Source organism: Lepidochelys kempii, chromosome 1 (assembly GCF_965140265.1).
Source record: "Lepidochelys kempii isolate rLepKem1 chromosome 1, rLepKem1.hap2, whole genome shotgun sequence".
Taxonomy (NCBI): Eukaryota; Metazoa; Chordata; order Testudines; family Cheloniidae; genus Lepidochelys; species Lepidochelys kempii.
The window spans coordinates 256,881,672-256,907,905 of record NC_133256.1 but is presented as its reverse complement, the minus strand read 5'-3'; the positions used below and the strand labels follow the sequence as shown (position 1 = coordinate 256,907,905).

The window sequence follows — 26,234 nt, the reverse complement described above, 5'->3', positions numbered from 1 at the left end:
CCCGCCCCTCGGCTCCCTCCTTCCCGGCGCCGCCCGCCGGCCGCGCTGCTCCCCGCTCCGGGAGGCCGGCGCCGGCGTTCACTCCCCCGCGGCACAGCAGGCTGGTGGCTCACACGGGCAGAAACTTCCCCCAGAGCCCGCAGCGACCCGCTGGCCTGGCCCGGCCCAGCCCCCATGGGAAGTAAAGGGTGGCCCGGCCCAGCCGATCTGCCGCCGGGCCCTGCCCCCCGCCCGCTGGGGTACAGAGCCTCAGCGCCCCCAGGCTCGTCATGAGCCTGGCCGGCACCGAGGGGAGGACGGAGCTGCCGCACGTGTCCCCCCAGCGGCTCAGCTCCCGCAGCAGAGGGTGCCGGGGGTCCCCTGGGGGCATGGGGTAACGGGGCGGGGGGACACCCTGCAGGCAGCCAGACACACAGGGGCTAGAGTGGCTTGTTGGAGGAGGGGTGGCACCTTCCCCGGCAGGAGTTGCTGGGACGCCTGGGGAGGGGAGGTGGGTGGGGTGGGACTCGAGGGGTCGCAGGCAGAGCCGCTTGTGGGCCCTGCGGTGACACTAACACACAGGCCAGAGCGCCAAGGGCATCATGAGCCCAGCTCAGCCATGGCAGTAACCCCTCAGAGAGCATGGGGTGTGCAAGGACTCCAGCCCCCCTCCCGGGGCCCGGGGCTGGGTAGGCTAGTTAAACACACAGGGTTAAACTCTGAAGCAGCCAGGGAGGGCAATGAAGGGCCCCAGAGGCTGTGTGTCTGCCTGACCCCAGTACTCTTGTGGCTATGAGAACAGGCGGCTTGGAGGCATGTGGCCTTGTCGAGGCGCAGGTCAAGAAGGGAGTTCCTGTCTCCTCTCATTCCCCTGCTCCCCAAGGGAGTTTAGATGAGACGGTTCCCAAGTCTCTCAATCGTGGCTTCTCCCCACCCCTCTGGGGAACACACAATCACTGCTGGGAGAGGCACGCGCTGGGGAGGGTGAGCAACTAACCCTTCCGCCCCTGCCATCCACTTCTCTCCCTTCTCCAAGGGCCCAGTCCCATGTTGGGCTAATGGATGCAGCACCGCTTCATACAGGAGGGAGCTTTCCCAGGTGGCCGGGATGCAGTGCTTTATTTGGGCTTACCGCGTCACTTATTAAAATTTAAAAAGTGCTTGATCCCCAGCACCTAATTGCTTAAGCCCCGGCACCTCTTTCATTACAAATTAAGCGCTGCTGGGATGCACCGAGGCAAGCAGCCATTCAAATTCACTCTGTATGGCGAGTGGTCTCACACTCGCACTCCCCTGGGTGCTGCCTGCTCTGGCAACTCTGCTCAACAGGGCTTAGCCGTGAGATTTCCCCCTACACCCAGCAACGGATGGTGCTTCCAGCAGCACCTCCAGCATCAACTGCTGGACCTACAGCCTCAGCAGCACCCATCGCACCTCGACAACCAGCGGCACATCTTCAACCTCAGCCATACCCTGCCATAGCCCCACTTCCCCAGCAACACCCACCGTCCCTCCTTGCCAAGCAGGACCTGTTGCACCCCAACACGCAGGAACATCTTTACATCCCCACTTACCCCCCCTCCACCAAGCAGCTTCCCTACACCGCCAGCAGCACCTGTGGGACCCAGCAGCACTTACTGTAGCTCTACAGTCAGCAAAACTCACTGTAATCCTACCACTCAGCACCACCCATACTCCTGTAGCTGCACCTGCTGCACTTGGCATCACCCACTGCCTCTGCACCCAGCCAGCCGGGGGGTGGGGGGAAGTGTCCCTGTGATTCGCTGGTTGTGTCTCTGTGAGCTGCAGCAGTGTCTGGTATCAGACTCTGTAATGAGGGGAAAGGGGACGGATTTCTCTCAGCCAAAGGGATCCACTGATAACCAGAGAGGTAGCGGGAGGGAACTCGGAGTGCCAGCCTGCAGCAAGACACACACAAGGGGAGCCCCGAACGAGCTGCACCCATCATGGAGGTGGCCAGAGCAGGTCTCATTTGCCTGCTGCTGCTGGGGAGCTGGGGCCACGGGCCTCTTCCCTCTGGAGCCTCTCTCCTCTCCCAGGAGGGAGACCTTCCCCTAAGTGAGGACCTTCTGCAGCCTGAGAAGATCAGTGAGACCACCCCACCCAATCCTGATGTCCACCTCATCCGGAGCAAGCCATCTGCCCACGTGAGGCCATATAGCCTGTCCCGCTCTCCCAATGACTACCACTATGCCCCCAAGCCCAAGCATCTCAGGGCCCCTCGGTTGTTGAAGCTGCTGGGCCCCTCATACGACCCCTTCTGGATGTCCTCGCAGGATCCACGAAGCCGCAACACCAGCCTGGAGCAGCTGGGCACCCTGAGCCAGGACCTGGCCGATGGCACCAGCCGTTACCGGAAGAAGCTGCTGCAAGAGGCTGAAAACGTGGAGCTTCCTATCCTGCTGCCCCCGGAGGAGAGGACAGCCAGCAACCTAAGCCAAGCTGTTGCCCACCGCCTCCGTCGGTGGCTGGTGGACAGCGCCACCTGCCACCTGACCTCATCCTGGGTGGATCTGGGGCCTGTCTTCTGGCCACGTTGGGTCCGCCACACAGAGTGTGACACCTCCCACACTGGCTGCTCCTGGCCTCCTGGCATGACCTGCCGTCCTGCCCAGTTCACCCACATCAAGCTCCTGGTCTGGCACTGCTGGATGAGCAAGGACCCAGCCATAGACACGGGCAGGACTCTCCAGCAATGCACCTGGAGGCAGATTCCCTACCCAGTAGTGTCTGCTTGCAAGTGCTCCTGTCGGTAATAGGACAGTGAGGGGCAGGGGGCTCTTCCCCCACTGGAGGGGTGAGGTCATGGGTGCATTGCCACCTTGGTGCTCCTTCAGGGGTTTGCTATCATGTTGCAGCAGTTTGAAATCGCCTGCGCAGCCAGGGCGTGAGAGGCTGAGCGAAGGATGGCATGACCCCACCCACGTTCCTTACTGCAGATAGAGCTGGGAGTCCTCTCCAGATGTTCTCATCTCCACCTGGACCAGCAAGAAATCACGGAGAGATACTCCTCTAATCTCTCCATCCCCTACAGCCGGGATCCAGCATCCTCCTGGAGGAAATTCTGAGGCTGTGGAAAGCTGGGGATCCCTAGAAATTTACAGAAGAGGGGGAAGCCAGAACTTGGGCTCCCCACCCATATCCAAGGGAATGAAGCCAGGAACAGAGTGCTATGGGAACTGGAGGCATCAATAGTCATCTCAGGTTTAGATTCATAATACTAAGGCTTTGGGATCCATGGGGGTAAGGTGCTACAGAAATGCTGGCTACGATTACTACCAAACGGAAGTCCTGCTGTGTGTGTGGAGCAATAAAGATACAGAATAAGAACTTGTAGGAGTCTGTGGCATTTAATACATAACTGGAGCCAAACTGATCCCTTTGCTATCCACAGCTGCTTGGCTAAGTGGCACAGCCTGCTAAGCCTTTGCTTATGGGTCATAGGTTCAAATCCCCACTTCAGGACGTCAGCTTGTCCCCAGTGCTACCACAGCAAGGCTAATCCCAAAGGGAAGTGGGTGCTGTGCTGCTCGGTTAAACTGGAGGGTTCCCTGTGGTGGCAGAGCAGGGCAGGGCTGCATTGGGAGGAGGTGGGTTCTGTACTATGGGCCTGAACCAGAGCCCACTGCACTCATGGGAACCAATCATGGGAGCCTTCCCATGAAGGTTACCGGGCACTGGCATGGACTCTCGGAAGTGGGGTCACTTCTGCTCCCTCTGTCCCCTATTCCTTACCTGGGAGCAAGAAGAGAGACAGCCAGAAGCAAGAAGGGCAGTGGTTAGCTGTTTACACAGGGAGTCCTTGTGCTTGCCTGTTGTTTGAGCGATTTATCTGCTGTGAAGGACTTGGGACAGGGTCGGCTCCGTTTCCCGCCACAGCCCAAACAAATGAACCCAAAGCAGCCCTGTGCCTCTCATCTCTGGGCCTGCAGCAGCCTCTGTGGCTACCTTGATTCAAGCCCTGCTCTCCCCATGGGCTTGGTCTGTGTCTCCGTCCTGACCTATACCAATTACAGTGAAATACTTGCCCGCAGCTGAGGTCTTCTCTGCGTAGAGCAGAGTTAATGGGGCTCTGGAGGACTGGGTTCAACTGCTGCCTTGGCATCAGTAATGAAATGAGCTCGGTGGATCTCAGCCCAGTGCAGAGCACCAACGCACTACTAACAGACGTCTTTTCCTCTGCGCAGAATTGGATGAGGGGGAGCTGCAGATTCGGCTTGAGATAGGGCTGTGCGCATTGCAACCAGTGGCAGGTCAGGCATACAGTCGCTGCAGGTCAGGCTCAAGATGTACTGGTGTCGCTGTGTGGGTTGCGAGGGGCTGGACTGCATAGGAGGCAGAGAGCGGCAGATCAGGACTGAGGTGCATCAGCAGAGCTGGGGAGAGCCCTAGACTAGAATAGCAGGGGATGCATGGCCTTGGCCTTGTGTAGTCTGCCGAGCAGCAAGCACCCTCTGATTTCCGTGGGGCACACTGTGAGAAGCTGCGTCATCTACAGCACTGTGACATACACCAGGAAATGGTGAGAACCAGAGAGCTTTCGAGTGAATTAAATGTTAACACAAATCCCACAATCGACGGGGCATTATTTGTTTGCAATATTTCATTTCTCCAAACCCTTGCTTGCTCAAGATCTCCCCATTTTGCTCACGCTGTTGCAGAAACTGCACAGCTGGGTCTTGAACCACAGCTGCTGTTGGGGGAAGACCTGGATGAAGACAAAGTGTTTGGCAGCTAAAGGGGAGCGGGAGGATGGAGGGGACAGAGGAGGCAGCTGTGGCAGAGGGAGTGGGGAGGTTTGGGCAGGTCTGGCAGCTGGGTGGTGTGGGGCTGGGGGAGCTGGCCCCTTGGGGAGGGATTTGGCAGTTGAGGGGGAAGAGGCTAAACTGGGCCACTTGAGGAAGGAGGCACAGGGATCTTGTTACTAGGGGAGAGTTTGGCAGCAGCAAAAGGGGCCTTTCTCCTCTCCCATCTGCTTCCTCTTTCTACCATCAACCTGTGTGCGCTGGCTCAGCAATACTCCTGGCTGACATGGGTGCTGGATTAGGATAGCAGGGACAGCTGCAGACCAGGACTGAGGGGCACTAGGAGAGCAGGTCTGGAGCAGCAGGGAGCTGCAAACCAAGAATGGGGCACATTAGCATTTGGTAGAGCTGTGTGGGAACCCAGGACTGGAACAGAAGAGTTGCTGCAGGTTCGCTACAGTGCGCCAGATGCAGGGGCAAGGCCAGGGCTAGGTGTACTACCCCTACTGCGGAGAAAAGGGCACAAGTAAATACAGGCTGTGAGAAGATAAAAGTGGCTTAGATAACTAAAACGGTGGAAGCTTTGCTGGGGGGCTCAAAGCACCTCCCCCACCCTGAGGCTTAGCCCCTCCCTGCTGGTTTTATGGTACAATGGGGCCCCTGAGTGGCAGGCAGCTTCCCATAATTTTCTGTGGCCATGAGACAGAGCTGACTTGTTCTGCATATGCTGGCCCTGACACGGCTATCCCCCTCTCAGCTAGGGGTGCCCCTGGGCAGGGGTTTTGCTCTGAGTTGGTTAGCACTGGTGCCAGCAGGCTCCGATGACTGGAGAGTTTTCACAAGGCTGGAGCTTACCAGATGGGAAGCACGCACACAGGAGCCCTTTGGGAACCGGAGCAAACGTTCTCCTGATCCTTTAGCCCCCTGTCATTTTAAAACAGGGCAATTCCCATTTGTTTTCGTGGTGGAGACCAAGTCTGAACAGAGATTGCCTCCTGGTAGCCCTTCCCAGGCTCCCAATCACCTCTCATCCCACCCCCGCGAGTGCCCAGTGGCCATGTGGCAACTGCGGTGATTGCTTATGTGGAAAAGTAACAGGAAAGAAATGACTACCTGGCCCTGCGGTGGCTCTGCTGCCCAGGTGCTTTCTCCTGGTGCCTCTTGTGGGCCAGCAGCTACCAGGGGAGACCAACCAGGCTAGTTCTGCCTCCCTGTTCCAGCCGCTTTTTACAGGTGTCTTGGTGGCAGTTCGACAAGCAGAGCCAACTCATTTTCAAGCCGCATCACTGGATAAAGAACTACCAAGAGATGCCCGAGCTCTCACTTGTAAAAAAAGACCATCTAGAAGCTTCAGAGGGGACAAAATACAGCTGCTCATCTCCTAAGCGAGGTGGGCTGCCTTGAGCGTGCACCATCTGGCCTCAGATATCTCCCTGTTTGCTACTGGATACAGTTCAAGGGGCTGGGGCAAATCTTACAGGCCTTGTGTAGGCCAGCACCTCCTTAACTTGGGGGCTACCTCTTGCTCTCTAGAGGGGCAGTAACACTTCCCACCACTGCTCCCAGGGACGCAGGGAGGATTAGCTACCAGCTAACGTTAGTGCTGCCTTGCCCTGCAGAGCGGTGCCAACACAGGGCGCCCGCATGCATGCACACACGCGGGAGGTTTCTGATTTAGAGCAAAGACGATGCCAAAAATTCTCCTGCATGGTGTCTTGGGTTCACTTCTGGCTCCTGCAAAATGAATTGCTCACAAAGAGCTTGAACGAACAAGTCCCAGTGCCCGACCTCGCTCCATGTTTTCTGGCATGTTATAATTGCAACAAATGGATCCAAATTATAGGTTACTGTCATCAAATGCGATCATCTCCTCAACCCCTGGAGACAACACAGCCTCTGTGAACTCCCCTCCCTCCCTCCCCAGCCTTCTTCTATGAAGAGACGTTGGGCAGCAGCGCCCTCTACTGGATGGTGATTGTTGTTTGTAGACTGCGTAAGAACGGTACCGAGAACCAACCCAGCCCATTTTACCGGTGGCCTAGTCCTGACGAGACCCCAGAAGGCCACGGGGTACAATGCTGCTGGTCTACCTACTGAGCTGCATTTCCTCTGCCTCCTACAGACGGAGTAGGCGAGACAGACACGGGAGGTGAAGTGTTCGGAGACCAGGACAGCAACTTAAGCATAAGGGCTTGAAATGGCCAATGCGGCATGGAAACTATTACCAGAGAGGGGAGAGTGGCCCCAAGCCCCTAGCTACAGTGGCACCAACATCCCAGGCAGGGCTAATGGGCCCTTTACAGCAGTTAGTGAGGTGATGTGCCAACGGGCATGGCATAGAGCTGTTATGCCAGCTCCCCTCTGCACTGGGGGAATTCCCTGGGGGCCAGATCTGCCGGCTTTCCAGCCCCTTTATGCCACTGGAGCTGTTTAGAGGGGCTAAGATGAACCATGCCCTTTAAGTGTACAATGATTACTAACAGCAGGCTCTAACCCCCCACAACTGTCCTCAGGGGACAACACCATTTCCCCCCCTCCAAGCTCCCCACCATGGCCCGCAGCAGCCGGAAGGAGGGGAAGAACAGACTGCAGGCCTGGGATGGGAGAATCACACCAAGATGCTTGATTGTGCGGATTTTATGTCTTGGTGGAATCTTTAATGTGTGTTGTAACATGAAGAGCCACCCCCAAACCATCGCCCCCCACCACTGTAAACGCTATGGTAGCGAATGCCTCCTAGAGACCAGGATCCATTTATCTTCAACATTCTACTATCTTCTGGGCATCACTCTGGTTATAGTTCTTCCCCAGGTTAGGCATAGTCTTGCTTGTGGAAAGGCTGGAAAAGGCCCCATCACATCCCCTGTGCCTGCTGGCTATTCAGGGCAATGCTCCATGTTTACGCCCCACCTCTGTGAAAGCCTCCACGCAGCGGTCGATGTCGTCCTCGCTGTGGACGGCTGAGATCTGCACCCGGATCCGTGCCTTCCCCTTGGGGACCACAGGGTAGCTGAAGCCGATGACATAAATGCCTGGTGATGAGAGTCATGTGCAAGGGGGAGGCAAACATTAATACTGGGGCTCCTTTACTGGTGGGAGGGGGTCTTCAGGGGTTTTAGCTCCTTTTCTCACTCCCCCCCGTCCCCCCGTAAGCAGGGATCAGATACTGCAGCACACAACTCCATGCTGGTACTGGAGAGGCACCCCCTACAGAGTTGCAAGGGAAGCAATGGGAAGGGCCAATGGTGTATGTGCTGCCCAGCAGAGTGGCAGGGTGGGGAAAATTTCTTCTCCAAAGCCCCTTAGCAAAGCAGAGGCAATGTAGCAGGGAATAACTAGAGCGGGGCACTTCCCCATTGCTGGAGGGGCTGAGGAGGTACAGAAAATCCCATACGGCTACCAGACATGGAGTAAGATAGCTACAGGGAAAGAGGATCAGAGGCCATCCCTTCATCTGCACATGACGCCACCACCTGACAGCCACAGCCCCCTCCAGGTTTACCTCTCTCCAGCATGTCATCAGCCATCACCGATGCTAGCCGGGCCTCGCCCAGCATCACAGGGCAGATGGGGTGATCATTCCCTGAGATGCTAAATCCAGCTGCAGCCATCTTGCTTCGGAACCTGCAGGGGGGGCAGGGGAGGGAAGAGGAGCACATCATCCCTGCTCGGGGAAGCCCTTCCCCTCAGCCATCAGCCCACTGCTCTGGCAGCTGTGTGGCTCTGCACCGTCCTGGCTCCTCCATGGCCAGGATCAAACGCCGCACCACCCAACCTGCGTGAGGAAGGGGCCGTTCCTCTGAGATCCCCTCCTATTTTCTGCCCACCTCAAAGGGCCCCGTGGCAGGCTCCGCTGTGCCACTCTGGCTATCATGGCGCCTTCTGCATCCAGACAGGCGCCTGGCATGTGGGGTCATGCTGGAGCTCGCACTAGGTAATCCCACGGCTGTGATATCACAGCCATCTCCATGGAAACCACAGGTGGTGCTATCAGCAGAGGACGGATAAAGAACCAGAAACAACTCACTCCTGAGCAGAAAGGAGTCTACTGGCCAAGGGGGTGAGATGGGCAGGGAAGTGACTGCATGGAGAAGGGGCTTGTTGGGGCTCTCCCCCTGAGACAGGATCCCAGGTCCTCAGCCCTCACCGCCTGGTCTTGGCCACCATGGACTGCGCAATAGCATTGCTCTCCATGAGCAGGTCCAGGGCCTTGGAGGCGCAGCCCACGACGGCGGGAGGCAGGCTGTTGGAGAAGAGGTATGGGCGGGAGCGCTGGCGCAGCAGGTCGATAAGGGCCTTGGGACCAGTCGTGTAGCCACCTGCAGGGGGAGGAGACAGAAACAGAGCGTCATTAGGGACAGGGGGAGGAAGAGCCAACAACAGGACCCTGGGAAATTCCCGCCCCTCCCAGTAACACAGGCAGCAGAGCCTGGGATCCCAGCTGGTTAGTTTCACTAATGGGTTCCCTCTTGGGTGCCCAGGTGTGACGTCTCCAAAGGAAGGTCAGAAGAGGGTGCACATGGCAGGGCTTGCTAGGCCCCCTTCACCCTTGCTGCAGTGACCCTCGTTGGGTCCAGGTCCTTCGGCTCCTGTCCACATCTTGGTGCTTTCCATCAGTTTTGTACTGTTAAAGGGAGGGGGGCAGAAGGGTTTCCGGGAGCTCCCGGGTACAGGGCCACATAGAAAAGCCAAGGCCCCAGAAAGGGGAATATCTGAACCTGCTGCTCCTCCAAGTGCCTTCCCCAGCGTTGAGTTGACGATGTCCACTTGGTCCATTACTCCCAACAGTTCATCAGTACCCCTGCAAGGAGAGACCCCATCAGCCCTGGCTGCTCCGACCCGGGGGACTGGGCCGTGGCGGCTGTGGCCTGGCACCAGTTCACTGCCATTTTCTCTCCAGCGTGGCTCTGGTGTTTCCTAGTCCTGATGGAGTAGCCACGCCACCAGTGGCAGGTTAACCCAATGGGCATCACTACCTATTTGGATCCCCACTGCCAGCTTCTGTATCCAGTGCTAAAACGAAGGATACGCAGAACCAGGACGGTAGCTATGGGTGCAGGCTGTGAAATCCCAATGTGCTGTGCTGTGGGAGGCCTTGTCCATCCAGCAGTAGCATAAAGCAGCATGGTGCAGGCCAGGGAAGCATGCTGAGCCAGCCTGGCTGGCCTCCTCAGGGGAGTTCTCTCTCCAGATGGGGTGAGGTCGCCTCCTGCAGGAGGGAGCCAGCCCTGTTAGCAAAGGCAGCACTGGGGGCTTGGAGCGTAGGATCCTCATCTCTCCCCAGGGCAGGCTGCTCTTACTTCCTGCACCCAGCAAACCAGGGGTTTCATAAGTCAGAGCAGAGACGTGGCCCCTGAGTATGCTCCAAACAAATCCCCCGCCCACCTACACCCCAAGACTGAGAACGCTACCCCCAGAATCTGAGCCCACCCTGGTTATGCCACTCCCTGACACAAAGACAGGTGGAGAAAGGAAGGTGCTACCATCTCGTAAGGCTGGGGAGGGTCAGTGGCCAGGTGGGGATCCCTTCAAGGACTAGTGTCTCTAAGAATCCACAGCCCCACAAGGAAGAAACCCCATATTCACACCAGTGGCTGGTCTAGCCCCTGAGAGTAAGACATGGGACTAGCAGGAAGGCCTGGTCTCGTACCGCCCATTGGGCCCAAGGAAGCCAGTGGCATGGCATTCATCGATGAAGACGAGGGCCTGGTATTTCTGGGCCAGGCTGCAGATCTCCTTCAATGGAGCGATGTCACCATCCATGGAAAAGGCGCCATCGGTAGCCACCAGCCTCAGGCGGTGTTTCTGTGGAAGAGTGTGTGGCAGGTTGCAAGGGATCGTGGGTAAAGACAACTGCTTGAGCAAATCTCTTTGGGAAGTGGAAGGAAATGGAGACTGGGGTCTAGTACTCCTGATACATGAATATATGGCCCCCATCCACCATCTCCCCTCCATCCATTCTTGAGCTCACATTGTGGCAGGCTTCCTCCCGCCAATGAGCAAAGGATTGGATTCTTGCTAGAGTCTAGCAAGGCTGCTTCGAGTGCTGGCCAAAGGGGGTTACTTCTCTAGAAGATGCAAGGTTATTCTCTGGGGGATGGACACCTTGCTCCTAGACTGGAAGTGGGTCACAGACTGAGTGTACTCCCAGGGCAGAGCACGTCTTTGTACCTGTGCGGCCTGCAGCTTGGCCTCTAGGTCCTGCATGTCCATGTGCTTGTAGCGGTATTTATTGGCCTTGCACAGGCGGATCCCGTCAATTATGGAGGCGTGATTCAGCTCATCCGACAGCACCGCGTCTTCTGGGGTCAGCAGTGCCTGCGGACAGCAAAACAATGGGCTGCGGTGGGTTACAGGGGGAGCGTCCTTGCTGGATACATGGGCAAAATTCTGTGTCATCACAGAACTCCTGGCTTGGCAGCATCACTAGCCGACCACCAGAATCCTCTGCACCCTATTGGTGGTCAGGCCACTCATGGAGTAGTGCCAGGGCACCATGTCCCTCCTCATGTCATGTGATACACCACTAAGACTTCTATCTCTCAGCTCCTTTTCCCTGCCATGGGGTTCCTCTCCCTTTGCATTCTTTGTGTGGTTTGTTCCATAAGCCACATCTCCACCAACCCTGCAGGATGTGCTGACTTCCTCTTCCAGGGCTGGGCCTAAGCTAGGGACAGTTGTCCCTTGCCCCACACTTTTGGGATCCTCGCCATCACCATACGTCCACAAGGGGCTACCCATCCTCCCCTGCAGGCCTCACCCACCCTTGCCAGTATGCATGAACCGCTTCCCCTACTTTTTAGGTGGAGTGGCTGCATCCATTTTGAATTCTCATATGAGCGGGTGCAGAGAGCTCAGGTTGGGGATGTTGGGGTCTTGCAGAAGGTGACCAACAGTGATGGGTCCCTCTGAGGAGACAGCTGGATGGGTTCCACTGCAGAGGCCTACCCAAAACCTAGGATTCGTTGTGATGGTCACCCCTACTAGGAAGGAGGAGATGAAGACTGACTAGAAAGCTCCATGGCACCTCCATGCCACCCCTTCCCTGTCTGAGAGCACTACCTCCATGATGCACTCAGCCCCCCGCCCCAGCAGCACACAGAGCCATTAGGCCTCCTCTCTGTCCCTGTCTCATCTCCCTTAACTTCAGCCTGCAACCCGCTGAGGGAAATTAGATCATCAGCAGAAGCAACCGCTTTGGGAGCTTGACTTGTTGCCTATGTGGTCCTTGCCCTTGCTGCCCCCTAAACAAAGCACAACACATGCGCTATGAACCTCAAAGATACCAGCATTGGCATCAAAGCAGCTGGCATACAGGATGGCGTCTTCTCTCTGGTGGAAACGAGAGATCTTCTCCTCCAGGTTCTTGTGTATATTCTAGAGAGAGCCAAGACAGAGAGTGAGGGGTTTCAATTAACATGACCATTGCTCCAGCTAGAGTTCCCTGCTTGCCATGGTTTTCTGTCTGGGGTGCCTATTTTTCCCCAGATGAGTTTTCTCACCAAGGGACCTACATTGTGGGTCCCCCAAACCAATCACTGCAACCACAAGACTCCAAACCAACATGGACAGGTGACGTGCGCTGAGGCACTTCCCCATTTTTATCTGGGGCGTTGCCCCAAGATATTTAAGTTCCACACAAAGGGCCCAGATCCTCAGCGGATGTAAACTGGGGTCGCTTCACTGATGCCATGGAAGCTACCTCAAGTTATTGTAGCTGCAGGTCTGGCCCTGGGAAATTTGGGGTGTTTATTTTAACACTAGAGATCCTCAGGGTTTGTTTTTTGGTTTTTTTTGTTTGTTTGTTTTTTTATACACAACCTTGGGGGTTTTTATTGGTTTAACGCAAAAGCCTACTCTATACCCTTACACTGAGTGCATGTAGGGGCGTGTCTGTGTGACCATGTGTATGGATAAGCATGCAGAGCTGTGTCTGTGTGGACATGCACGTGCCGATAAGTGTTTAGAGAAAGGGAAGCACATGAGCACCTGCCTGCACTGTTGTTATAGGTAACTATGGAGGCAAAGCTAAAGGTTTCTTTCCTCAGTGGTGGATATAGGATTGGTTTGGGGGAAAATCAAGATCCTGGGAAGAGATCGTGGAGAATGGTAGCTAACTAATATGCAAGAGAGAGTGGGAGTGAGGGCTTTGCCTTCTCCCAGGAGCTCATGTGGAGACCTGGTTATTTGTGGAAGGGTCAGGCTCACACAGACAGAGGCGGGGTGGGAGGGGCAGAGTGAGGAATAAAGGGAAGGGAGGGGGGACAGTACATTCATGGGGAGCAGGACAGGAGGAGAGAGAGATCAGATGGAGGAGGAAAGGAGAAACAAGTAGGGGAGAAGGGAAGGAAGAGGAGAGAAAAAGAGGGGCTAGAACAGAGAAGCCAGCCACCCAGCCAGCCAGGAGAGGCCAGCCCACACGACAGACCTAAAGCACCCTACTTGGTTCCACCTCGGAGCAGAGCAGCTTGGTGGCAGGCAGCACAACAGATGTTTGGGTTTTAGCCCAAGGAAAAGGTGAGTACTCCACTCCGGATCACGGCCCCACCCATACCTGCGTCCCACAGATGAAACGGACAGAGCTGAGGCCAGCTCCAAACTTCTCCAGGGCCTCTAGTCCAGAGCGGATCACCTCAGGGTGGCTGGAGAGCCCTAGGTAGTTATTGGCACAGAAATTCAGGATCCCTGCAAAGAGGAGGAGGGCAGGAAGGAGTGAGCAATTCCTACCCACCCCCTGATGCAGCAAGACAATAGGTTTCAGAGTAGCAGCCGTGTTAGTCTGTATCCGCAAAAAGAACAGGAGGACTTGTGGCACCTTAGAGAGACTACACAATTTATTTGAGCATAAGCTTTCATGAGCTACAGCTCACTTCATTGGATGCATGCAGTGGACTGAATAGACAATAGAGAAAACCTCAGCCAATAGCAGGAGTGAAGCGAACACACCAAAAGCAGCCAGGTATGTGCCCGGAACCATGGAAACATTCCTGTGTCACACATTCCCAGCCTGCCCCCCTAGGCCGATTACTGGGCAAAAGTAGATAAGTCCAATTGCTTCACAATGACCCATCACTAAGACAGCTTAGTCGGTTTCCCCTCTCTCTCTCCTCACATAAGCACAGGCATGGCAAGGAGGATCCTTCTATCTGGGATCTCCATCCAGTGGGAAACAGGCTGCCTGTTGCTTCAGAAGATGTTCAGGTAAATAGGCAGGCCAAGTTTCCGGTTGTTAAATTCAGGTTCCCAAAAAGGGTGATTCAAGGACAGTGCTAAAACCCTGGCTTTTTCTGGTCACTTTGTTTTTTGAATATAGGATGAAAATCTGAAAATGCAGATAAAAATAGGCAAACCAATTCTCAGATGACAACGTGAGCAAGTATCACCTCTTCCAGGCCCTAAATAGAAAACCAATGTCACAACTGAGTCCTGCTCTCTGAACAGACTCCAGTCAGTTGTGACTGGCTCCCAACCACAAATCCCATGTGCTGCTAAGCTCCCTGGCCCTGGGGAGTGACCGGTCACTCAATAGTCCTACCACTAGGTCTTTAAGACATACTCCCGGGTGCAGGCCCTACATCTGACACCCTTCGTGGGCACTGAGATTCCACAGTCCAGCCGCCTCAGAGCCGGGAACTAGTGCCCCAGCCCCAGAGCCCCCAGTAGCTTAGACACAGTCCCCAGAGCCCGTCTGGGTGTGGGATCGCTGGTTTTTTCTAGTTAACCCCTCCCGGGACAACAGGGCAGCAAAGCAAGGACACACAGGCTTAGCAAAGGAATTTCTCACACACACTTTATTCTTAAAAAGCTCAAGAGCGTTACAGATCTATGGAAAACAACAAACTTCGGACACAGCCTCCTCAGTGTCCTCTCCCCCTGGTGAGTCCTGGGTTTGGTTCAAGTCCTTTAGGGGAAGCCAAGCTCCTCCTGTCTCCACTCCTTCCCGCTGTTCCTGGCAATGACTCAGACGGCATGTCTTAAGACAGCCTCTGACACCTTTTCTGTGCCTGCTCTTCCTCTGGAGACTTGTCCAACACCCACCACCAGCTTTCAGGCAGGGAGTCAGTCAACAGTATTGGACCTGCCAGTAGAACCCCTGTTGCTCCAGGAGTGCATTGCTGTGCTCTGTCCCAGCTTTTCAGACAGTTTCTGGACGGACATGGGGTCAAAGTCCTGCTAGAGGCTGACTGCTCCAAGCCATACTGAAGATTACATTTGAAATGAAGGTTGAAATACAACAGGTGTTCACAAAACCAAAATGGGATTCTGAAACCGACACTGACAACTCCCCTTCAACCGTCACCATCAGGGAGCTCCCAGCCACAAAGGACTGGGAACTGATAAGGACCAATGCTTATTATTTCCGTTTAACATTTATACCATGGTAGAAGCCAAGGGCCTCAGTCAGTATCAGAATCCTATCGTGCTGGGTAGGTGCTGTGTACACACACACACACACAGAAACAGTCCTGGCCCAAAGAGCTTTCCATCCAAATAAACCATAATTATGGCCAGTCAATGCAGACGGGATCAAACCATCTTTAAAAAACAAAAACAAAAAACACCTTTCATGTTCATTAAATTACAAAAAAGGGTGTTTGTTTGTTTGAAATCTGTAGAAATCTAGCAAAATTAGGCCCTGACCACACTGGCTTGCCAAACCATGACCCCATATCCTGCAAATACTTATGCACATGCTTATCCTTACTCACATGAGTAATCCCATTGAACCCAATGAGATCACTCGCATGCTTAAATTAAAGCATCTGCATATGTTTGCAGGATCAGGGTCATCCTAGGCCCTTAAAAAACAGATTAGCAACAAGCATGTTTAAACACAGTTTCTTAATTCTGTTTGAAGAACAGAGTCACAGCCTAAGGGCCTAAAATACACTACAAGCGCCTCAGTGTCAGAGGACTGAGCTGCAATACGCTATCTCAAGACACAGTAAAAAGTTGGTTCTCTCTTGTAGGCAGGTCCTTACCTATGCATTAACCATATCGGGGGCATCAGGAAGTCAGCTTCCCCAGTTCTGTTTGTTTGGTTTTTCTGTTGTGATTTAGTATAAATGGGCTGAAATATTGCCAGAGATCGGTACTTGTCTAGACAGTGATATGCAGTCACAGACACAAATCATCAACAGCCAGGTGTGGGTTAAGCTTTTTATAGAACAGGAATATTACGTTTCTAGAATATATCTCAGAGTGATACAACCAAACAGCTCATGGAAGGTGGTGGTTGGCCATGTGAGTGGCTTAGGTTTTTTAAGTGGGTTTTGAAATTTATATATGGTGGGGTAGAAATTCTGTGTTTTCTCCATGGGTTTAGTCAAAAAACTAAAGCTCTTACAAATAATAAAAATTGGCCCTGTACATTGAGAGTATTACAATAGTGATCCAACTGTGACTGGGGCTCCATTGGGCTGGGCATCATAACAAAACATAGCAAGAGACAGAGAAAGCATGGGAGAAAGGCAACATTATTCCCATTTGACAGATGGGGAAACTGAGGTAGAGATTCACAATGCTGAGGCCAGAAGGGACCACTGTGATCGTCTATCTGACCTCCTGCATAACACAGGACTTCCCTAAATTAATTCCTATTTAGATTAGAGCATGTCTTATAGAAAAAAAAATCCAATCTTGATTTTAAAATTTCCTGTGATGAAGAATCCACCATTACCTTTGGTAATTTGTTCCCATTATTAATTACCCCCACTGTTAAAAAGGTGCACCACACACTGGAAGGAAAAAACAAACAAACAGAAAGTTACTTGGAAATGATGCAAGAAATCCAAAACAACTATCAAAAAAAAAAAACAACCTGAGGACAGCCACCCAACACAAAAACAAAAAGTGGAACCAACTACAACTACCCCACAACCCACAGAACAACAGTGACCCAGAACACCTCCGGGAGAAACCATGGCACCAGTACCTACCACATGGACATTACACGACACCCAAATGTCATCAATTTATCAAGACTACTCCTCACTGGAGATGAATTATCTGTACGCTCCAAGGAGCTAAGCTTCTGTCCCACCACAGAACCTGATGCCGTACTAACATGTGGAAAACTAGAACAATTCTTCCACTGCCTCCGCCCCAAAGAATTATTTCACAATGACACCACTCACAATTACCACGTCCCCACCAGCAATCATAAGAAAAAAGAATCCTCAGATTGGATACCACAGAGTGGATGAAACCACACCCATGATTACATTGATTGCTTCAGGGGAAAATATTGACTGAGAAATCCTTAACAAACATCACATCCACCATAATCTATCCACCACTGAGAGGACAGCCATACAGTCCTGAAATCTAACCACCAGATAGTTATCAAACCAAAGTCAAAGGGAGTGCCACTGTAGTCCTCAACTATGATGACTATGTTAATGAGGCCAACTGACAACTCTCTGACACCACCTACTATAAAGAACTCAAAAAAGACCCCACACCACAATTTACCCAGGAATTTAGGAATATCATCAAATCCTTCTCCAAACAACTCCAAGAGAAACTCTATAAACTCATCCCCCATGAACCCATGCCAGGCACCTTCTACATGCTTCCCAAGCTACACAAACAAAGGAACCCAGGTCAACCCATCATATCTGACCACAGCACTCTTACTGAAGGAATATTGGGACTCATAGAAACCATCGTCAAACCACTCACCGCACAAAGGCCCAATTTCCTCCAGGACACAACCGATTTCCTCCACAAGCTCTGTAACATTAACAACCTCCCTTGGAACACCATCCTCACCACCATGCATGTCACTTCCCCATACAACAACAACCCTAACAATGACGACATGGCTGCCTGCCTCAAATATTTACAAGACAACGGACAAACCTCAGATATCCTCCCCAAACGCTCTCCCAACTCATCCATTACATCCTCACCCAAAACAATTTTACATTCAACAAAAACCTTGTCTAAACCATGGGAACAGCCCTGGTTACTAGGATGGCTCCCCAATATGCCAATAGCTTTGTTGGCTACCTTGAAGAATTTCTGGACAAGTGCACCACAAAACCAATTATATATCTGAGATACATTGATATTTTCATCCTCTGGACAGAAGGCTTAAACTCCCTCACAGATTTCCACCACAACTTCAAAAACCACTATCTGTCCATTAAACTCTCTCTGGAACACTCCCACAGTAGCATCAACTTCCTGGACACCCAATCAGCTTCAGCAATGGAACCCTACAGACAACTATATACAAGAAACCGACGGATCGCCACACCTACCTTCACAAATCCAATAACCACCCCTAACACACCAAGAAATCTGTTATCTATAGGCAGGCACTCAGGTACCACAGAATATGGTCAGAGGAGAAAATCTGAAATATACACATTAACACACTCAAAACCAACTTCACCAAACAAGGACACTCCAGAGAAGTAGATCGCTTCATGGAACAGGCCACCAAAATACCCCAAGAGAACCTGCTTTGATACAGAAATAAATCCCCTTCACCCCACGCTGGAACCCATATGGGGTTTCATCAAACAACTACAATCCATACGGAGTGGAGACCTCATCCTGAAAAAAAAAAAAAAAAAATATCTTTCCTGATGCTTCACTTCTGGCCTTCAAACAGCCTCCCCAAGCTCATCATCAGAAGCAAGCTTCCCACAAATCAAAACACACCAACTCAAAGCAGCACTGGACCGTGCCAGAACAACAAATGCAAACCTGCAGACATATCTCCACTACTATAATGATCAACATCCCCTACAACACACCTTTCGAAAACCATACATCCTACACATGCCTATCACATGTGGCGTACCGCAATCAGTGCACTAAATTCCCCAGTAACAACGATGTGTGTGAAACCAGACAACCATTACGGTTTCAAATGAACTCACACAGGAAAATGATAAAAGACAAAAATAGCCTATCGCCTGTGGGTGAACACTTTTCACTCTCTCCCAGTGCCACACCACGACCACACAAGCGCTGCGTTGCCAGTGTAGACTAGCCCTTAGAGCGTCTTCACCCTACAGCAGGGCAGCTGCTTCTCTGCAGGTTTAGGCCTGCCCTTAGCTGTGACGCTCAGAGTACCTTTCCCAGCCCTGAAGAGCTCTGTGGGACTTGAAAGCTTGTCTCTCCCCAACAGAAGTTGGTCCAATAAAAGCTATGACCTCACCCACCTGGTCTCCACCTTATTTCAAGTCTGAAGAGACAGAGAGTCAGGCTATGTCTACACTAGTACTTTTGTTGGAAAAACTTTGGTCTGTCAGGGGTGTGAAAAAAAAACCCCAACATCTTTGAGTGAGATAAGTTACACTGACAGAAGCGCGAGTGTACTACGTCAGCAGAAGACACAGCTACTGCCGCTCGTGGGGGGGTGGTTTAATTATGCCGACAGGAGAGCTGTGCCACTGTAAAGTCTCTAGCGTAGACATAGCCTTAGGCTTTTAACGACATGGCTTTTAACAACATGGCTGTGTCGCTACAGCCGTGCCACTAAAAGTCGCACAGCATAGCCACTGTTTGTTGTCTCTCCTGCCAACAAAAAACTTCCACCCCCAATGAGCGGCATTTGCGTTGTTGGCAGGAGCGCACTGTTCACACTGGCGCTTGTCGTTGGCAAAACTTTTGTCTTTTGGGGGGATTGAGGGGGTGTGGTAACACCTCTGAAAGACAAAAGTTTTGTCGTTCAATTGCCAGTGTAGACATAGCACAAGTGACTTGCCTGAGGTCATGCAAGAAATCTGCTGAAGAGTGAAGAACTCATCTTCCAAGTCCCAGTCCAGTGCTCATAAATACTACTGCCTTGCATTTATCACCCAAAAAACCTTAAAAAGAAGGAACAAATTCATTCCTAAGCGCTGCAGTGATCACTCTGCTTCTTGAAGTGAGAGTTTTGATTGCCTTATTTTAGCTGGCATAAACACAAACATTATTATTGGTCATAAAATCATCCAGCTCTTTTTTAAATACTCCAGATGCAGTATTTGACTCCGTGACTTCCTGTAGCAAGGATTCTACAGGCTGGATTACACACAGCAAGAAGCAGTATTTCCTTTGACTGGCTTTAAATTTACTTGCCATTAACTTAACCAAGTGATCCCTTGTTCTCATATTATGGGACTGCATAAGAGGGAAGGATCTGACCATCTTTCACTATAGTCCTCATAATAATAAATCTGTCCCTTTTAGGCATCGAGGCAGGTCAAATTAGGCCCAAAATGTATTTTTTACGAACAAACAAAAATAAAATTATGTTTTAGAAAAATGGACACCCACGGAATTGGGTTTTGTTTTTTAATTAAAAGAGAAAGTTTTCAAATAAAACACAAAAACAAACGAAAAGCCCCATACTATCTTCACAAACTGCCTTGCCACATTGTGCTTGTGCAGAACCCAAAAGATATATTGACTAGAAACAAAACTGAAAATGGCTAATATAACATCATTGTCCAAGGTGAGAGAAATACAAAAAATAAACAGTGTATAAACAATGTCCATTAAACTGGATGTTCAATAGTCTTTGTTTTACATTTTAAAAAAATATTATTTTAGCCTGACAATGCTTAAATCTTCTCGAACACTTCTCCCACCTAAATTAAACAATCCTTCGTTCTGTAATCTTTTGGTGTATGTAATTTCTACCCAGGACCTATCAATCTTCATTGCCCTTGATTCAATAATCTCAGCTACCCCTTTTGTAATCTGAAAACACACTGCTCTAAAGCGGGGGTTTCCTGAAATAATACTGTATTTTCCATGTCTTTTATAAAACACAATAATCATGTTCATGTTTTTACTGCATGTGCCTCCACGGTTCTCTCTCCAGTTCTCTCTCCCCTTCCCGACCATTAGCACATGGGTGAGTCAGGCTGTTTTGGTTTATATTCATTATCTGATGAATATCAAAGCTGAATTTCGTGGGCCACAGGGCTGCACTCTCCCCTATATAGTCTTAAATTCGTCTGGAGTTTCTTATAATCCTCTGCCCCGTGGGTCTCTCCTCTCCCACTGCCTAGCCAGCACCGGAGACGCGTTACATTTCGTTGATGCAATACCCACCTCCTCTGCTGCCTTCTACGTGGATATGTGGCCCTTGTTTTGATGTTATAACCCTCTCACTCTTCCAGGTACCAGCGCCTCGGATGCTCTCCAGCTCAGCCTCCAGGACGTGGCTGAGTTGGGCCAGGGCAGCCCTCGCCCTGTAGGCCCTGCACCGCCCCGGGGAGAGGGGGGAGCTCAGGAGACGGCGGCCCCACATTCCCCCAGCTGCGCGACACCGAGGCAAGGCAAGCGGCAAAGAGCCTGGGAAGGAAACATACGGCGGAGGCGGAACCCGAACCAGCCAATCAGAAGGCGCACCAGCCAGCGACGGCGTTTATTTAAGGGGCCAGGGCCCACAGCCTGGACTAGGGGTGTGGGGGAAGCTGGAGCCCGAGCCAGCGACCCCGGCCCTAGGGTTGAGGGGCCCTGACCCAGCCCTGCCTGGGTCTCGTAACTGTAAGAACAAGTGGGTCCTACAGGGGAGGACTGAGGTACATGGGGGACCCCAGGCCAAGAGCAGAACTAGGGACAGAGGGATGGGGTTGTCCAAGGGGAATGGGAAAGCCGGAGCTGCTGCAGGTCATGACTGAATCCAGGCAGGGGCAGGTTTAAGGGTCAGAGTTTGGTCAGCAAATCCGCTGCCTGGGGTTCAATGGTCACGTCGCCTTAGGCTTATTTAAACATGAAGAGGAAAAAAACAAAACACACACAAACACCCCAATCAAAAATCACAGGCCTAAACAAAAGTGGACTCTAACTGTGCTGGCTTGCATTTCCATGTATTGGAACCTCCCACCACAGCAACATGTTTCCTTGGCAAAGTGTTCTATGATTCTGTCCAGCTCCAACCTTGCGATCTCATCTTTCTCTGTTTTAAGGAGAGCAAGGTCACGCCGCCGTGTCTGTAATAGTGTTGAACACATATAGTTTTTGACACATCCTAATGTGCTTTTCGCACATTCATCACCAGCCACATTGTAGGGTGAGACAGATTCAACACATTTCCATTTCTGGTAAGGTAAAACATCATCAAGAGAACTTGACACTATGAAATTCAAGTAGCTCTGGACTCCAACTGACAAATTGAACACCTCTATGTCTTTTGTAAAATAATACCTCTTGAAAGACATAATCTTGTGAATTCCTCTGAGTTTAAGAACTTCCTCCTTTGACTTTTCTAAAGTTATTCTGAAGTTGTCTGGGATGGAGGAAACCAGATAGAATAACGACCTCTTCATATCTCTCACACTGAGATTTTAGTTCCCCAATCATATTGTCTAAGACGTCAAATATTTCCTTTGATAGTTATCTTTTGCTTCTAACACAGAATCATGTGCAAATTCATCATCCCGGCGGTGTACATGTCTCTTCCTGTGACTTGAATAGTTTGCACTTTCAAAACCTATTGCTTCTTACCTGTTGTGAGATTCTTTTATAATTTCCTCACACTTTTCTTCAGATCTGAATTTGCATAGCTCATTCACTGTGCTCTCAAATATCCAGAGCACTTGAAACAGATCAATTTTCTTTGACCAAAGGACTCCAGAGACTGCAGCCACCGTGACTAAGATCCTAGGCCACTATAACAGGTTGAGGTAGAACATCCAACCCATCAAAGACAGGTTGCTTTTTGCTCAACATATGTCTCACAACTCTTGCATTCAATAACAATTCCATCTTCTAGGCATTCAATTATACTCTGAAAATTTACTATCATTGCCTCAGTGGCTTTCATTCACACTGCCCATCTAGTCTTGCAGAGTACCTTTAAATTTAAAGGACTCCTTTGTTCTTCAGAAGCCTGTCCAATTTCATCTGTTGCATCAATCCTTCCAACTTCTTCAGTGCACCATCAAGTTCCTCTTCTCTTTGCAAAACTGTACTCTCTCAAGTAAGAGTTTGAAGATACAGATTATTTTTAGACTTAATCTTTAGTTTTTCCAATCAATGATTAGAGTTCGCAAAACATTTATATATTTCCTGCAAAGTTGTGAAAACCTTCAGGGCCAGACTGGCCTTAACTTCAGCAGCATGCACCAAAACTAGGTTAATCTGATGTGCTGGACAATGGATGTATGGTGCATACACGTTGTCTCCCTTTCCTGAAAGCTATTCTCTCATTTTTGCTTGCAAACTTCCATGATCCCCAGCCATAACATTGGTCCCATCATATCACTGTCCAGACATATATTTGGGTTGTAATCCATAACTGCAGAATAAAACATTAGTTAACTGGTCATACAAGGATGCAGCATCTGTCTCATTGCCACAAAACTAACAAAGTGATATTTTATAGCTACTTTTCCTTTGGTATGCTCAATACCAACACAACGAAGCAAAATGGCTATTTGATCAACATGGCTAATATCCGTGGTTGCATCTGCAGTGACAGTAACAAAAACTTAGCTTATTTGTAGCTATTAAACATGCACCTCCTGGTTTCTGATGCCAAAAGACTCATAAGTTCATCAGTAATTGTCTTGCTCAAGTACTGTATTTGGTTCTCTTGGTGTCACTGATATGTTGGGCAAAAGCTGTATTATGTCTGGCAAGTAGCTTAATTATGCTCAAGTACATATCACAACTGTTGCTGTCCAACACTTCACAGTGGCTATGGAAGGAGAGATGTAAACTAGCTAAAATTTTGACCGTGTCAAGCAATATTTTTAGTATTTCTTGCCATTTCCTAATATTTTCAGCTGCTTGTTTATGAAAACAAGCATTGATACTATGACCCTTTGTGAACTGTAGAGCTGCTATATGACTGCTTATGTTGTTTGCTCCTCCCATTAAGAGACGTTGATGTTAACATATTCTTCCCGTCATTTGAAAATCTATTACCCACATTGATTTGTGAGTGTCTGTATTCCTGGACAACCAACAAATGTGACAGTATGCATAATCGGAAAGATATGGGTATGTTAGGCAGTTGGCATGCAAATCTACATGCAGTGCATTTTTCATTCTGTAAAATGAAAAGGAAAAATGGTAGTTCGTCGGGAAAAATGGAAACTGTCCAGTTGGTATATCACTTCCAGTGGACTGGCAAGAATCAATACATGAAGCATACGCAATAGGGCAGGTGATAATACTGAATCTGGAAAGTGACTTTTATCAGATGGGAACTTCAAACCTATTTCAGCAGGAAGACAGCTTTGACCTGCTTCATTGCTGACATGCTCATCTGCATGATCTTTGGTTTGGTTTTTTTGTTTTAAGATAATCTGTGGTATCTTTGGCTTTATTGGTTTGTAGCTCATCGTACAGGATCTTCAGTTGCGCTGGTTCCAAGCAGAGTGTCTCTGGAAATATCATCAGCTCCTTACCACTAGAGGTGCAACTTCCGTGGTACCGCACTACTCGTTTTCCTGACTTAAACCTTGCCACAATGACAGGTTCATACTTGCTGAATTGATATGCAGGTCCTGACTTTCTACTTCAGACTGCGGGGGTTGATCAGGAAGCGTATAAAAACGCGGTTACCTGCCTTTCATATCCGTTGTTCTTCTAGATGTGCTGCTCACGTCCATTCCATGTTAGGTGTGCGTGTGCCGCATGCACCCTGCTGCCGGAGATTTTGCCCCTAGTGGTATTCGTAGGGCTGGCGCTAGTCTTCCCTAAAGCCCTGCACTCATGCGCCTGCATAAGGGGCGCCGCTGGCCCCGCACCATAGGCGCCGACTCCGTGGGTGCTCCAGGGCTGGGTGCTCTGCACCCACCAGCAGCCAAGTTCCCCTCCCCGCCCCACCTCACCTCCTCCTCCGCCTCCTCCTCTGAGCGCGCCGTGTCCCTGCTCCTCCACCTACCTCCCCGCGCTTGCCACCACCAAACAGCTGTAGCAAGCTCCGGGAGGGAGGGGGGAGGAGCAGGAATGTGGCCCGCTCAAGGGAGGAGGCGGGGAAGAGGTGGGGCCAGGGAGGGAATTTGGGAAAGGAGTCGGAATAGGGGCAAGGAGGGGGCGGAGTTGGGGCGGGGACTTTGGGGAAGGGGCTGGAATGGGGGCGGGAGGGGGCGGGGCAGGGTGGAGTTGGGGCGGGGCGGGGCCAGGCAGAAGGGAGTTGAGCACCCACCGGCGCCAGTAGAAGTCAGCGCCTATGCCCCACACCCCTCCAGTTTCTTCTCGCTGTCCACTCAGACAGTGGGGAAGGAGAGTGGGTCATGGAATTGACATGAGCAACACATCTCGAAGAACAGTTACGAAAGATAGGTAGCCATTTTTTCTTCTTCAAGTGCTTGCTCATGTCAATTCCCTGTTAGGTGACTCACCAGCAGCATCTCTGGAGGTGGGCTAGGAGTCCAGGGACACAGCTCTTCTGAAACTTGCATTGTCTCTGGCCTCTTGGGTAGTGGCGTAGTGAGACGCAAATATGTGCACGGATGACCATGTCACGGCCCTGATAATGTCCTGTATTGGTATTTGTGGTAGGAAAGCCGCTGAAGATGCTTGTGCCCTTGTTGAGTGGGCCCTTATGATGGCCGGAGGCGGGGTCCCCACTTGCTCACAGCAGACCCAGGTACAGGCCGTGATCCAGGACAAGTTCCTCTGGGCTGACACCTGGAGCCCTTTCATTCTGTCTGCTACCGCAACAAAAAGCTGCATCGATTTGCACAAGGGTCTTGTCCTATCAATATAAAAGGCTATGGCCCTTCTAATGTCCAGAGAATGCAGATGCTGTTCTTCTTCTGTCTTGTGAGGTTTGGGGAAGAAGACCAGCAGAAAGATGTCTTGACTGATGTGAAATTGCAACACTATGTTGGATAGAAAGGCTGGGTGGGGAAGCAGCCAGTCCTTATCTTTGAAGAAAACCATATTTTTGGGTATGTGGCCAGAAGCAAAAACGGGAAGCAAAAGTGGATGGGAACCTGGGAGGCAGTGACCATGAAATGGTCGAGTTCAGGATCCTGACACAGGGAAGAAAGGAGAGCAGCAGAATACAGACCCTGGACTTCAGAAAAGCAGACTTTGACTCCCTCAGGGAACTGATGGGCAAGATCCCCTGGGAGAATAACATGAGGGGGAAAGGAGTCCAGGAGAGCTGGCTGTATTTTAAAGAATCCTTATTGAGGTTACAGGGACAAACCATCCCGATGTGTAGAAAGAATAGTAAATATGGCAGGCGACCAGCTTGGCTTAACAGTGAAATCCTTGCTGCTCTTAAATACAAAAAAGAAGCTTACAAGAAGTGGAAGATTGGACAAATGACCAGTGATGAGTATAAAAATATTGCTCGGGCTTGCAGGAGTGAAATCAGGAAGGCCAAATCACACCTGGAGTTGCAGCTAGCAAGAGATGTTAAGAGTAACAAGAAGGGTTTCTTCAGGTATGTTAGCAACAAGAAGAAAGTCAAGGAAAGTTTGGGCCCCTTACTGAATGAGGGAGGCAACCTAGTGACAGAGGATGTGGAAAAAGCTAATGTACTCAATGCTTTTTTTGCCTCTGTCTTCA

At 50.9% G+C, this 26,234-nt stretch overlaps 2 protein-coding genes across 2 annotated transcripts; one reads left to right on the top strand and one right to left on the bottom strand.

The window, feature by feature from the left end:
* Positions 1-1,946: 1,946 nt before the first annotated feature.
* LOC140906436 (noggin-like) lies at positions 1,947-2,756 on the top strand. Its single transcript, XM_073330393.1, has one exon. It carries the CDS (start codon positions 1,947-1,949, stop codon positions 2,754-2,756), a length of 810 nt encoding a protein of 269 aa, XP_073186494.1.
* A 4,589-nt stretch (positions 2,757-7,345) lies between these two features.
* GCAT (glycine C-acetyltransferase) lies at positions 7,346-21,059 on the bottom strand. Its single transcript, XM_073325850.1, has 9 exons — positions 20,808-21,059; positions 13,300-13,430; positions 12,021-12,122; positions 10,917-11,063; positions 10,396-10,550; positions 9,464-9,546; positions 8,893-9,064; positions 8,248-8,369; positions 7,346-7,777 (listed from the first exon to the last, which is right to left on the bottom strand). Exons 1-9 carry the CDS (start codon positions 21,004-21,006, stop codon positions 7,626-7,628), a joined length of 1,263 nt encoding a protein of 420 aa, XP_073181951.1. The 5' UTR covers positions 21,007-21,059; the 3' UTR covers positions 7,346-7,625.
* Between the last annotated feature and the right edge of the window lie 5,175 nt (positions 21,060-26,234).

Bases quoted from the DNA above. Each gene is read 5' to 3' on its own strand.
- LOC140906436 (XM_073330393.1), top strand. From the start codon at position 1,947: ATGGAGGTGGCCAGAGCAGGTCTCATTTGCCTGCTGCTGCTGGGGAGC.
- GCAT (XM_073325850.1), bottom strand. From the start codon at position 21,006: ATGTGGGGCCGCCGTCTCCTGAGCTCCCCCCTCTCCCCGGGGCGGTGC. The intron at 9,065-9,463 runs GTTCAGATATTC...CTCCCCCTGCAG, and splicing joins GGCACTTGGAGGAGCAGCAG to GTGGCTACACGACTGGTCCC. The intron at 7,778-8,247 runs GTAAACCTGGAG...TCTCATCACCAG, and splicing joins TGATGACATGCTGGAGAGAG to GCATTTATGTCATCGGCTTC.